The sequence below is a fragment of the Bison bison genome, unplaced genomic scaffold (assembly GCF_000754665.1).
Source record: "Bison bison bison isolate TAMUID 2011002044 unplaced genomic scaffold, Bison_UMD1.0 scf7180017864186, whole genome shotgun sequence".
In the NCBI taxonomy this organism is placed as follows: Eukaryota; Metazoa; Chordata; class Mammalia; order Artiodactyla; family Bovidae; genus Bison; species Bison bison.
This window is the reverse complement of record NW_011494758.1, coordinates 131,654-146,314: the sequence shown is the minus strand read 5'-3', so window position 1 is coordinate 146,314 and position 14,661 is coordinate 131,654. Positions and strand designations below refer to the sequence as shown.

At 41.0% G+C, this 14,661-nt stretch overlaps 1 protein-coding gene across 4 annotated transcripts in view; it reads left to right on the top strand.

Moving 5' to 3' along the window:
- The window catches only part of FCRL3 (Fc receptor-like 3), a 44,510-nt gene extending 37,494 nt beyond the window's left edge, over positions 1 to 7,016 (top strand). For 3 of the 4 annotated variants that reach the window (XM_010843755.1, XM_010843756.1, XM_010843754.1), the window contains 4 exons: positions 1,517 to 1,614; positions 1,827 to 1,895; positions 6,100 to 6,131; positions 6,222 to 7,016. In XM_010843755.1, the coding sequence (XP_010842057.1) occupies positions 1,517 to 1,614; positions 1,827 to 1,895; positions 6,100 to 6,131; positions 6,222 to 6,365 (343 nt within the window). In that variant the 3' untranslated portion in view covers positions 6,366 to 7,016. Of the gene's footprint in view, positions 1 to 1,516; positions 1,615 to 1,826; positions 1,896 to 6,099; positions 6,132 to 6,221 lie in introns of those variants that run through there. The other variant, XR_825600.1, reaches the window with a different exon arrangement.
- The last annotated feature ends 7,645 nt before the right edge of the window (positions 7,017 to 14,661 follow it).

Sequence of the window (14,661 nt, the reverse complement as noted above, 5' to 3'; positions counted from 1 at the left end):
TGTTGGAGAAGACTCTTGAGAGTCCCTTGGACTGCAAGGAGATCCAACCAGTCCATCCTAAAGGAGATCAGTCCTGGGTGTTCATTGGAAGAGCTGATGTTGAAGCTGAAACTCCAGTACTTTGGCCACCTGATGCAAAGAGCTGACTCATTTGAAATGACCCTGATGCTGGGAAAGATTGAGGGCAGGAGGAGAAGGGGACGACAGAGAAGGAGATGGTTGGATGGCATCACCGACTCAATGAACATGAGTTTGGGTAAACTCCAGGAGTTGGTGATGGACAGGGAAGCCTGGTGTGCTGCAGTCCATGAGGTTGAAAGGAGTCAGACATGACTGAGCAACTGAACTGAACTGAACTTAAATGTGGTTAGGAAGACTCCTTTCAATCATAGTTATGAATGAGCATACTGATGCTTGGACTATAAAGAAGACTAAGTGCCTAAGAATTGAAGCTTTTGAACTGTGGTATTGGAGAAGACTCTTGAGAGTCCCTTGGACTACAAGGAGATCAAACCAGTCAATCCTAAAGGAAATCAACCCTAAGTATCCATTGGGAGGACTGGTGCTGAAGCTGAAGCTGAAGCTCCAATACTTTGGCTACCTGATGTGAAAAGCTGACTCATTAGAAAATACCTGAGGCTGGGAAAGACTGAAGGCAGGAGGAGAAGGGAATGACAGAGGATGAAATGGTTGGACGGCATCACCGACTCAATATACATGAGTTTGAGCAAATTCCAGTAGATGGTGAAGGGCGGGGAAGCCTGGCAGGCTGCAGTCCATGGGGTTGCAAAGAGTCAGACATGACTGAGCGACTGAACAACAAAATACTTACTTATACATGAAATTAATGTTATTTACTATCTATCCATCTTAATTTATCTTCTTCCTTAAGTGTGCTCCAGCAGAGAACTGACCACTTAATGACACCATCTTTCTTAAGGCTCTATTTATTTATTCCCTTATCATTAATTTTCCCACTCATATACTTATTCAGGAGACTATGATTGAATGCTGGCAGTGTTCAACTCACAATGTTAACTTTGGAACAAAATGAAACTGGAAAAAAATACTTTTTCTGAAGAGCTTTCATAGTATTTTACAGGAAAGATAGATCATTATAATTTGAGGTATAAAACTGAAAGAGATCTTAAAAAAAACAAAGACCAATTTCTGAGAGAATGTAGAAGCCTCTGTTAATTGATGCTTAAGCATTTCAACTTTTGAAAATAATTTTAAAAATAGGTAAATACAAGTGTTTATTCTATCAAAGGGATCTTGAACTGTGTAGTCTTTGCCCTCTGACCTTGCCTCAGCTGGTCTTCTCTGTAATGTTGCCCTGGCTATATCTTGCACCATACTTCTGACATTTTCTCAAAAGAGCCATGCAGATTCTTAGAGTAAGCAGCCATGATATTTTACATAACCATGCTGGGCTCTTCCTGCATATTGATTTTCCTGAAATTCGATATAATCCACAAATACATTTCTCTTTTTTTCTTTCATCCCCTTGTCATAGTTACAGTCCCAGGGAGTTTAAGGAACCTTCCAGAACCTCCAACACAAATCCCCAAGAGCCACTGGACCCAGTGGAACCGCAGCCAGTGTACAACAATGGTAATGATTTCCTAAGGGACAGAGAGCTCTAGGAATGAATCAGGGAGGGAATAGAGATTGAGCAATAGTCCATGGTTCAGTTGTATTCAATTTTAAAATGACATTTCTGGCCCTATGTCAGGGATAGTAGGTGGTTATAAACTTGGTGACCAGAAGAAGAGTCTGTAGTGTGAGGTCTTGACTACAGCTGACTGTAATCTGTTCTTTCACAGTGAATCCTGGAGATAGCGACCTGGTTTATTCTGAGATCTGGAGCACCCAACATACAAATGAAAATTCAGGTAAGACAAATTTGAAATAAGTAGAGGTAAGGTGGCAGTGTTTTATCAGATCCAGCAAGGGAGTTTTGATCAAAGAGTCATCTCAAATATGAATCCAACATGAAAGGCATTAACTATTCTTCTTATATTACAAATCCTATAATCATATCTATTCCTTCTTACTTGTGTACACTGCCACCATTACCCCCAAAATTCATTAAGGACAGATACTGTATTTCTTTGCTAATATGTCAATAGCATCTGGTGTTATGCTTAGAAAACTATAGGCCCCCTCAAATAGTTGTTTTTTTTAGTAAATGAATGAACGTAATTACTAAATTAAGCCTTTTATTATCTAATGAGTAAAGAATTGTAATTCTTTTAACTGGTCTCTTTATTTCCAATATTGTTCTCCTTCCAACCTTGGGTTTGATCCCTGACTTCCTGGATTGGGAAGATTCCCTGGAGAAGGGAAAGGCTACCCACTACAGTATTCTGGCCTGGAGAATTTCATGGAATGTATAGTCCATGGGCTTGCAAAGAGTCAGACATGACTGAGTGACTTTAACTTTCCAACCTTCTAACAATCTGTTTCCAGCATGATCCCTCTGAGATGCACAACTGATCACATCATTGTCTAGATTAACTGTCCTCAATGATTCTTCATTTTAAAGCACGATCTTTGCCTCCCTCCATGCTTTTGTCCTTCCTCTAAGCTCTGCCTTATGTCCTTGCTTTAGCCATGTTAAACTCTCAGCATTTCCTTGATCAAACTGAGCTATTTTGTGCTTCTTATCTGTCTTGTAATGTTCTTGCCTCTAGTTGGCCTATAACCCTTAGTCACATTTCTAGGCATAATTCAATTATCACTACCAAACTCACAATGATTCCCACCAGTCCTCTCTATCTCCAAACCTGAGAGGAACTGATTACTCTTTGGGGCAGCAGCATAGTTTAATATGCATTTTTATCTTGGTGTTTATAATACTTGTTGAATTTGTCTTCATTTCTATTTTTCTCCTTAATGGTAAGATTCCTGATCATATGCACTGAGTTGGTGTCATTTTTGCCTCCTTATAGATTATTTACTGAGTACTTACTGGGTGGTTAAGTAAATAAAAGAAATCCAAATAGTCTCTTGGAAGGATAGGAGAAATACACACACTGAATTTTCTAGTGTTAATGTTGCAAATCTTTGGCTTACTGGAAATTTTCTTTGTGATCTTAGAGTCCCAAGCTGCCATTGGAGAAGCCTCCTCCAATTTCTCTGTGCAAAGTGAAATGAATCATATTTACTTCCTTCTCCCAAATGACCAATATAGACATTGTTGTTGTTGCTTAGTTGCTAAGTTGTGTCCAACTCTTTGCAACCCCATGGACTGAGGCAGACAAGATTTCCCTGCCCTTCACTATCTCCCTGAGTTTGCTCAAACTCATGTCCATTGAGTTGGTGATGCCATCCAACCATCTCATCCTCAGTTGCCCCCTTCTCCTCCTGTCCTCAATTCTTCCCAGCATTGGGGTCTTTTCCAATGAGTCAGCTCTTCTCATCAGATGGCCAAAGTTTTGCAGCTTCATCTTCAGCATCAGTCCTTCCAATGAATATTCAGGACTGATTTCCTTTAGGATTGACTGATTTGATCTCCTTGCTGTCTAAGGACTCTCAAGAGTCTTTTCCAGTACCACAGTTTGAAAGCATCTATTCTTCAGTGTCCAGAGAAGAATTGCTTTATGGTCCAACTTTCACATCTATACATGACTACTGAAAAAAACCATAGCTTTGACTAAATGGACCTTTGTTGGCAAAGTGAAGTCTTTGCTTTTTAATATACTTATCTAGGTTCATCACAGATTTTCTTCCAGGGAGCAAGCATCTTTTAATTTCATAGCTGCAGTCACCATCCCCAGTGATTTCGAAGCCCAAGAAAATGAAATCTGTCCCTGCTTCCACTTTTCCTCTTTCTGTTTGCCATGAAGTGATGGGACCAGATGCCATGATCTTCAATTTTTGAATGTTGAGTTTTAAGCCAGCTTTTTCACATTCCTCTTTCACCTTCATTAAGAGGCTTTTAGTTCCTCTTCACTTTCTGCCACTAAATGGTATCACCTGCATGTCTGAGGTTGTTGGTATTTCTCCCAGCAATCTTGATTCCATTTTGTGAGTTATCCAGCCCAGCATTTTGTGTGATGTACTCTGCATGTAAGTTAAATAAGCAGACTGACAATATACCACTTTGATGTATTCCTTTTCCAATTTTGAACCAGTCCACTGTTCCATGTATAGTTCTAACTGTTGCTTCTTGTCCTGCATACAGGTCTCTCAGCAGGCAGGTAATATGGTCTGGTATTCCCGTCTCTTTAAGCATATTCCACAGTTTATTGTGATCCACACAGTCAAAGGCTTTAGCATAGTCTATGAAACAGAAGTAGATGTTTTGTTGGAATTACATTGCTTTTTCTATGATCCAGCGTATGTTGGCAATTTGATGTCTGGTTCCTCTGCCTTTTCTAAATCCAGCTTGTACATCTGGAAGTTCTTGGTTCACCTACTGTTGAAGTCTGGATTGAAGGATTTTGAGCAAAATCTTGCTAGCATGTGAAATGAGTGCAATTGTATAGTAATTTGAACATTCTTTGGCATTGCCTTTCTTTGACATTGGAACAAAAACTCACCTTTTCCAGGCCTGTGGCCACTACTAAGTTTTCCAAATTTGCTGGTATATTGAGTGCAGTGCTTTAACAGTATCATCTTTTAGGATTTGAAATAGCTCAACTGGAATTCCATCACCTGCACTAAGCTTGTTTGTAGCAATTTTTCCTAAGGCTCACTTGACTTTGCACTCCAGAATGTCTGGCTCTAGGTGAGTGATCATACCATCTTGGTTATCTGGGGGCATTAAGAGCTTTTTCCTACAGTTCTGTGTATTCTGTGTAGTGCCTCCTCTTCTTAATCTCTTCTGCTTCTGTTAAATCCTTGCCATTTTTGTCCTTTATTGCACCTGTCTTGGCATGAAATGTTCCCTTGGTATCTCCAATTTTCTTAAAGAGATTGCTAGTCTTCCCCATTCTCTTGTTTCCCTCTATTTCTTTACATTGTTCACTTTAGATGGCTTTCTTATCTTTCCTTGCTATTCTCTGAAACTCTGCATTCAGTTGAGTATATCTGTCCCTTTCTCCTTTGCTTTTATTTCTCTTTTTTTCTTAACTATTTGTAAGGCCTCCTTGGACAACCACCTTGCCGCTTGCATTTCTTTTTCTTGGGTATGGTTTTCATTACTGTCTCCTGTACAGTGTTACGAACCTCCATCCATAGTTTTTCAGGCAGTCTGTCTACCAGATCTAGTCCCTTGAATCTATTCATCACCTTCATTGTGTAATCACAGGGATTTGATTTAGGTCATACATGAATGGCCTAGTGGTTATCCCTGCTGCTGCTGCTAAGTCATGTCAGTCGTGTCTGACTCTGTGCAACCCTATAGATGGCAGCCCACCAGGCTCCCCTGTCCCTTGGATTCTCCAGGCAAGAACACTGGAGTGGGTTGCCATTTCCTTCTCCAATGCATGAAAGTGAAAAGTGAAAGTGAAGTCGCTTAGTCGTGTATGAACCTCAGCGACCCCATGGACTGCAGCCTTCCAGGCTCCTCCATCCATAGGATTTTCCAGGCAAGAGTACTGGAGAGGGGTGCCATTGCCTTCTCCGAGTGGTTTTCCCTGCTTTCTTCAATTTGAGCCTGAATTTTGCAATAAGCAGCTGATGATATGAGCCACAGTCAGCTCCAGGTTTTATTTTTGAAGACTGTATAGTGCATCTCCATCTTCAGCTGCAAAGAATATAATCAATTTGATTTCCATAATAACCATCTGGTGATGTCCATGTATAGAGTCATCTCTTGTGTTTTTGGAAGCCATAGAGGTGCTGAATAGAGGTGGGGAGGTGGAAATAGCAGGGCTTCTCTGCTGTAGTTATGATGAGCAGTGGAGAAAGAAAGATATTTTCAGGAAAGTTATTCTGGACATTTTAAGGGCAAAGGAAGGGCTTTATTGTGTGTGTGTGTGTTAGGATAGGATACTTGGTATGTGAGGGCTTGAAAGAATTCATCAGAGGAGACAGTTAGGAAATGAGTCAGCAGAGGAAAAATTGGTTTAGAATGTGTTGTGAGTATATTGTAAGTTACAATATATTACCCACAGTTTAATAGTTTTCTTTCCTCTTCCAATTCAACAGCAAATTCACCAAGGAAACATTGGGAAGATAAGGTGAGTCACATTTCCTGGCTTGCTTCCCCCTCTGCTCTTCCTTACTTATATTTTGGTACTAACTGTTTGTGCTTTTTCCCTTTCCACTAGGAACCCACAGTCATCTATTCAGATTTGAAGAAGGCATATCCGGATGACTCCACAGAGCAAGCCAGCATTGTAGATAGTGACCTTGAAGATGCTGTAGAAAACTATGAGAATGTTCCATGCATATTATCAGCCTTAGACCGCTAACTCTGCACCCACAGTGGCTCACAGAGACCCTGTGAAGCAGTCTGTCACTCTCTCGGTTATCTCCATCCATACTTCTTTCTCTACAGTGCTCAGCATCCCAAAAGACTGGACAATGGGGGATGTGAGACTGTGTGAAAGTTCTGCCAACTTCCTCTGTGCCCAAGTCTGTGTGTTCTCTAGGAACACAGTGAGCAGCATTTGAGTAAATTCTGCAATCTTTTCACAGTAGGGATACTTGTGAAGGCAAGGCAGGTAGGCCTTCAGGTCCTGGGCCTGTTAAAGAAGAGGGAAAAGCAGTCTAGCCAGGATCACAAGAATGCAATCATCGAAAGCTGATCTGAGAGGGATCAAAATCTTCTAGGGTACTGTCTCTACATAAACAGTTTGCTTGTTCTAAACATCTTGTTTCCCTTTCCAATTTTGTTGTTAGTGTCATTGATGATGTTCTGGTGCACATGCTTTGTTCCAGCTACCCAAACTGCAAATGACCAAAAAGCTTCATTCTGTCCACTGATATACTATTTCTTCATGAAATATACATCAGTGTTAAGATTTTCAAAAACAACCCATTCTGTTTAATGGGCTGCTGCTGATGCTGCTAAGTCACTTCAGTCCTGTCCAACTCTGTGCGACCCCACAGACAGCAGCCCACCAGGCTCCTCTGTCCCTGGGGTTCTCCAGGCAAGAATACTGGAGTGGGTTGCCATTTCCTTCTCCAGTTTAATGGGCAAGAACTTCCAAACTGTCTGACTAAACAGTATTATGGACCAATTGTATTCTCTCAAAGTTCAGTGTGACCATTCTTGGAGATAGGACCTTTTAGGAGGTAATTACAGTTAAATGAGATTTTAAGGGTGGCCCCTAACTGAAGTGGACAGGTGTCTTTGCAAGAAGAAGAGGAGACAACAGAGCCCTCTCTGTCTTTCTTCATGCACAGAGGAAAGGCCATGTGGAGACAAACAAGAAGGCAGGCATCTATAAAGCCAGAGGTGGCAGGAAGACAGATTTCAGCAGAAGCCAAGTTTGCCAGCACCTTGATCTTGGGCTTCTATGGGCAACTATGATCAAATAAATTTTTGATGTTTAAGCCACCAAGTCTGTGGTATTTTGTTGTGACAGCCAGAGCAGACTAGCACAGATTTATACATAGATAGATGATAAATGATTGAGGATGATAATCATGATAGATAGATAGATAATAGTTAGTTAGATACATAGATAAGATAGTTGCTGGTGTGTGACAGTGTTTGTACATCCCAGCCCACACAGAATTTGTAGTCTTCAAGATACTTCCTCTCTCATAAGACCAAATATTCCTCCTACCAGTAGCAGCTCAATTTTACTGTTTAATTATTCAACATCCACTATTTGATGTCTACAGAAGCATCAACATCAGTCTTGGAAAGTCATTAGAGCCAGTGATTCACATGACTCAGATGAAAAAGCTTAGTGTCAATCAGGAGCCCTCTTGAGCTGAGCTGGCAGTGTATGTAGACATGGAAGGTGATTAGCGGGCTCAAAGGAGGACAGCCTTTGCATTGCTCAGTGACTCCTAATCAGTTCCTCAACAGGCTTTGGCTGTCTACCAGTGAAGAATAAAACATCTTTTTAAGTATGTCAAAAAAAATGACAGAAGCACTTTTATTCATGAGTTCTGCTGAGGCAGAAAAAGGAATAAATCAAATTGTTAGCCTCTATTACCTAGTGTTATACTGAATTTTTTTTATCTCTGAAAACAAAAAATCAGAACTTAAGAAAAGAAGCTAGAAGGTCATTGAGGACTGATGTACCTCAACTGATACAATTTATGGGCATTGTTGATTTTACACCAGCCATTGTTGATAACTGTAAATAAATAATGCAACTGCACTTTGTAAACTTGAAACCAAGTTTACAAGCATAAAAGTATTGTGTGTTTCAAATTTTATATTTATCCGCCCCACCCTCCCTGCCCTGTGTCAGAAGCTTAGACATCAGAAAGTATAAGATATATCAAAATACAATCTGACTTGAGGATTTATCCTCAACTAATGAATTCAACTAGCAGGATCATTGGGCTTCCCTTGTGACTCAGCTGGTAAACAATCCACCTGCAATTTGGGAGACCTGGTTTCGATCCCTGGGTTGGAAAGAGCCCCTGGAGAAGGGGATCTTTGCATTCATCCAGGATGCAAAGTGAAGCGGGCCTTAGGAAGTATCACTATGAACAAAGGTAGTGGAGGTGATGGAATTCCAGCTGAGCTATTTCAAATCCTAAAAGACAATGCTGCTAAAGTGCTGCACTCAATATGCCAGCAAATTTGGAAAATTCAGCAGTGGCCACAGGACTGGAAAAAGATCAGTTTTCATTCCAGTCTCAAAGAAAGGCAATGCCAAAGAGTGATCAAACTACCACACAATTGCACTCATCTCATACACTAGTAAAGTAAAGCTCAAAATTCTCCAAGCTGGGTTTCAGCAGTACATGAGCTGTGAACTTCCAGATGTTCAAGCTGGATTCAGACAAGGCAGAGGAGCCAGAGATCAAATTGCCAACATCAGCTGGTGCATTAAAAAAGCAAGAGAGTTCCAGAAAAACATCTATTTCTGCTTTATTAACTATGCCAAAGCCTTTGACCATGTGGATCACAACAAGCTGTGGAAAATTCTTAAAGAGATGGGAATACCAGACCACCTGACCTGCCTCCTGAGAAATCTGTACGAAGGTCAAGAAGCAACAGTTAGAACTGGACATGGAACAACAGACTAGTTCCAAATTGGGAAAGGTGTATGTCAAGGCTGTATATTGTCACCCTGTTTAATTAACACATGCAGAGTACATCATGTGAAATGCCAGGCTGGATGAAGCACAAGCTAGAATCAAGATTGCTGGGAGAAATATCAATAACCTAAGATATGCAGATGACTCCACCTTTATGGCAGAAAGTGAAGAGGAATTAAAGAGCCTCTTGATGAAAGTGAAAGAGTAGAATAAAAACCTGGCTTAAAGCTCAACGTTCAGAAAACTAAGATCATGGCATCCAGTTCTATCACTTAAGGGCAAATAGATGAAAAAGGGAAACAATGGGAACAGTGAGAGACTTCATTTGGGGCTCCAAAATCACTGCAGATGGTGACTGTAGCCATAAAATTAGAAGACATTTGTTCCTTGGAAGAAAAGCTATGACCAGCTAGACAGCATGTTAAAAAGCAGAGACATTACTTTGCTGACAAAAATCTGTCTAGTCAAAGCTATGGTTTTTCCAGTAGTCACGTACGGATGTGAGAGTTGGACTATAAGGAAAGCTGAGCACTGAAGAATTGATGTTTTGACCTGTGGTGTTGGAGAAGACTCTTAAGAGTCCCTTGGACTGCAAGGAGATCCAACAAATCCATTCTAAAGGAAATCAGTTCTGAATACTCATTGGAAGGACTGATGCTGAAACTCCAATACTTGGGCCACCTGATGTGAAGAACTGACTCATTTGAAAAGACCCTGATGCTGGGAAAGATTGAGAGAGAGAGGAGAAGGGGACAACAGAGGATAAGATGGTTGGATGGCATCACCGACTTGATGGACATGAGTCTGAGTAAGCTCCAGGAGTAGGTGATGGATAGGGAAGCCTGGCATGCTGTAGTCCATGGGGTCTCAAAAGTCGGACACAGCTGAGCAACTAAACTGACTGACTTCAAGGTAATTTGCTGAGAGAAAAAATGATCACCTTCTTAAAGAGGAAATAAATATTTTTATTATGAAAGAGGGACTTAACATGTCTTGTTCTGTGTTAATAGGTACAATATGCAATCCATAATAATGTATGTCTGGCCTTTAGCGAAAGCAGGGAATCCAGGTCTGTGTCTGAGCCTAAATTTTGCTCAAAGTGTCTCCCCACTGAGTTCCAGAATGAATAAAAGTATACAGGGAAAAGGGAACATGCCACTAGATCCAGATGTAGAAGCCCATCTAAGTTAAGAGTGGTGACAAAAGCCAGGTTTTCTCTATTGACTTAATAGGGAAAAAAATTCCTGAGGGAGAAAGACATGGTTGAAGTAGCTTCCCACGGATAGTAAAGAGTCATTCTCCAGGAATGCAAGCCAGAAGTGCAAGCAGCACCAAGGACAGCAATATCTAAGATGAAGAGAATCAGGAAATGCCCACCAGGAAGAGGGACACCAGAGGGGATCTAAGCCCATAGAATAGATCCAAGTGTATGGAAGACCTTCCTCCCCTTACACAAGTCTTCAGGTGGAAGGCAGATAGAGTATCTGTAAGTAGTCAGGGAGAGTCTAAGGACTATTTGGGAGAAGATTCATGAGGAAATTTTGTTTCCAACTAGTTGGTAAAGAATCTGCCTGCAATGCAGGTGACCCAGTTTCAGACCTTGGGCTGGGAAGGTCTTCTGGAGAAGGGAATGGCTATACACTTCAGTATTCTTGCCTAGAGAATCCTATGGACAGAGGGGCCTAGCGGGCTACAGTCTATGAGGTTACAAAGAGTAGGACACCACTGAGTAACTAACACTTTCACTTTTGGTCAAAAGGTAACAGTTGAGGCATTAGGATTAAAGACATTATTATAATTTCTTTCTTTACATTTATTTTATTTGTCTGTAAATAATTGAATAATTTATGCACAGTAAGTTGCACCTACTTAAAGTGTACAATTTGATGAATTTTGATAAATATACGCATTGGTGAAACCACTACCACAATCAAGATCCCAAATATCTCCTTTACCTCCAGAGTTTCCTTATTTCCTAAGCAATAGCTCTTTCCCTCCACCTTTATGTTATATAATCACTGATATGCTTTCTGTCACTGTAGATTGCAGTGTACTCTCTAAGGTTTTTACAGATAGAATCAGAGAGTACACACTCTTTTGTGCCTGGCTTCCTTTACCAAGCAGAAAGATTTTGAGATTCATTCACATTGTTTCATGTATTCATAGTGTATATATTTTATTGCTGAGTAAATATTCCATTATCCAGATATACCACTTTTGATTATCTATTTACCTCTTAATGGACATTTGGATTGTTTCCTTTGCTATGAAAATTCATGTACAGTTCTTTGTATGGACATATGTTTCCACTGCTTCTTTGTAAACACTTTGGAGTGTAATTGCAGGGTCACATAGATTGATGCTTAACATTTTAGGAGGGTGCAACACTCTTTTCCAAAATGGCTGTACCATTTTAAACCCCCATAAGCAGTGCTTGATAGTTACAGTTGCTTGACATCCTTGCCAATACTTGGCATTTTCCACCTTTAATTTTGGTTGCTCTAAGGAGTGTGCTTTAAGGACCTCAACAGAGACTGAGACAGAACTGTGTCTGAACATCTCGTGTGGAGGTACAGGTCAGCAGTGGACTGCCACAGAGACGGGGGCTCTCGGTGCAGCATACTTGGGTATGGCATAAGCCCTCTTGGAGGAGGTAGCCATTAACCCCACCATACAGCTACCAGAACTTACACAGGACTGGGAAATAGACTCTTGGAGAGCACAAACAGAACCTTGTGTGCACCAGGACCCAGGAGAAAGGAGCAGCGACCCCACAAGAGACTGACCTAGACTTGTGTGACTGTCCGGGAGTCTCCAGTGGAGGCATGAGTCAGTGGTGGCCTGCTGAGGGTTGGGGCACTGAGTGTAGAAGTACATGCATGGGATCTCTTGAAGGAGGTCACCATCATCTTCATTACCTCCACCATAGTTTGGCTCCAGGTAAATAACAGGGAGGGAACACAGCTCCACCCATAAATAGAAAATTGAATTAAAGATTTACTAAGCATGGCCCCACCCATCAAAATAATACCCATTTCTCCCTCAGTCAGTCTCTCCCATCAGGAAGCTCCCATAAGCCTTTTATCCTTCTTCATCAGAGGGCAGACAGACTGAAAACCACAATCACAGAAAACTAACCAATCTAATCACATGGACCACACCTTGTCTAACTCCATGAAACTATGGGCCATGCCTTGTAGGGCCACCAAGACAGACAGGTCATGATAGAGAGTTTTGACAAAATGTGGTCCACTGGAGAAGGGAATGGCAAACCACCTCAGTATTCTTGCCTTGAAAACCCCATGTACAGTATGAAAAGGCAAAATGATAGGACACTGAAAGAGGAACTCCCCAGGTCTGTAGGTGCCCAATATGCTACTGGAGATCAGTGGAGAAATAACTCCAGAAAGAATGAAGAGACAGTCAAAGCAAAAACAACACCCAGTTGTGGATGTGACTGGTGATGGAAGTAAAGTCCAATGCTATAAAGAACAATACTGCATAGGAGCCTGGAATGCTAGGTCCATGAATCAAAGTAAATTGGAAGTGGTCAAACAGGAGATGGCAAGAGTGAACATCGACATTTTAGGAATCAGTGAACTAAAATGGACTGGAATGGGTGAATTTAACTCAGATGACCATTATGTCTACTACTTTGGGCAAGAATCCCTTAGAAGAAATGGAGTAGCCATCATAGTCAACAGAACAGTCCAAAATGCAGTACTTGGATGCAATCTCAAAAGCAACAGAATTATCTCTGCTCATTTCCAAGGCAAACCATTCAATATCACGGTAATCCAAGTCTATGCCCCCACCAGTAATGCTGAAGAAGCTGAAGTTGAACAGTTCAATGAAGACCTACAAGACCTTCTAGAACTAACACACAAAAAAGATGTCCTCTTCATTATAGCGGACTGGAATGCAAAAGTAGGAAGTCAAGAAACACCTGGAATAACAGGCAAATTTGGCCTTGGATCAAGAATGAAGCAGGGCAAAGGCTAATAGGGTTTTGCCAAGAGAACGAACTGGTCATAGCAGATACCCTCTTCCAACAACACAAGAGAAGACTCTACACGTGGAGATCACCAGACGGTCAACACTGAAATCAGATTGATTATATTCTTTGCAGCCAAAAATGGAGAAGCTCTAAACAGTCAGCAAAAACAAGACCAGGAGCTGACTGTGGCTCAGATCATGAACTCCTAATTGCCAAATTCAGACTTAAATTGAAGAAAGTAGGGAAAACCACTAGACCATTCAGGTATCACCTAAATCAAATCCCTTACAATTATACAGTGGAAGTGAGAAATAGATTTAAGGGACTAGATCTGATAGATAGAGTGCCTGATGAATTATGGACAGAGTACGTGACATTAACAGGAAACAGGGATCAAGACCATCCCCAAGAAAAAGAAATGCAAAAAATGTAAAAAAGTCAGAGGAGGCCTTAAAAACAGCTGTGGAAAGAAGAGAAGCAAAGGAGAAAAGGAAAGATACACCCATTTGAATGCAGAGTTCCAAAGAATAGAAAGGAGAGAAGAAAGCCTTCCTCAGTGGTCAGTGCAAAGAAATAGGGGAAAACAATAGAATGGGAAAGACTAGAGATCTCTTCAAGAAAATTAGGGAACATTTCATGCAAAGACGGGCACAATAAAGGACATAAATGGTATGGACCTAACAGAAGCAGAAGATATTAAGAAGAGGTGGCAAGAATACACAGAAGAACTGTACAAAAATGATCTTCATGACCCAGATAATCACGATGGTATGATCACTCACCTAGAGCCAGACATCCTGGAATGTGAAGTCAAGTGGGCCTCAGGAAGTATCACTTTGAACAAAGGTAGTGGAGGTGATGGAATTCCAGCTGAGCTATTTCAAATCCTAAAAATGATGCTGCTAAAGTGCTGCACTCCATATGCCAGCAAATTTGGAAAACTCAGCAGTGGCCATAGGACTGGAAAAGATCGGTTTTCATTCCAATACCAAAGAAAGGCAATGCTAAAGAGTGGTCAAACTACCACACAATTGCACTCATCTCACACGCTTGCAAAGTAATGCTCAAAATTCTCCAAGCCAAACTTCAACAATATGTGAACCATGGACTTCCAGATATTCAAGCTGGTTTTAGAAAAGGTAGAGGAACCAGAGATCAAATTGCCAACATCCGTTGGATCATCATAAAAGCAAGAGAGTTCCAGAAAACATCTATTTCTGCTTTATTGACTATTCCAAAGCCTTTGACTGTGTGGATCACAATAAACTGCGGAAAATTCTGAAAGAGATGGGAATACCAGACCACCTGACCTGCCTCTTGAGAAATTTGTATCCAGGTCAGGAAGCAACAGTTAGAACTAGACATGTAACAACAGACAGGTTCCAAATAGAAGAAGGAGTATGTCAAGGCTGTATATTGTCACCCTGCTTATTTAACATACATGCAGAGTAAATCATTAGAAATGCTGGGCTGGATGAAGCACAAGCTGGGATCAAGATTGCTGGGAGAAATCTCAATAACCTCAGATATGCAGATGA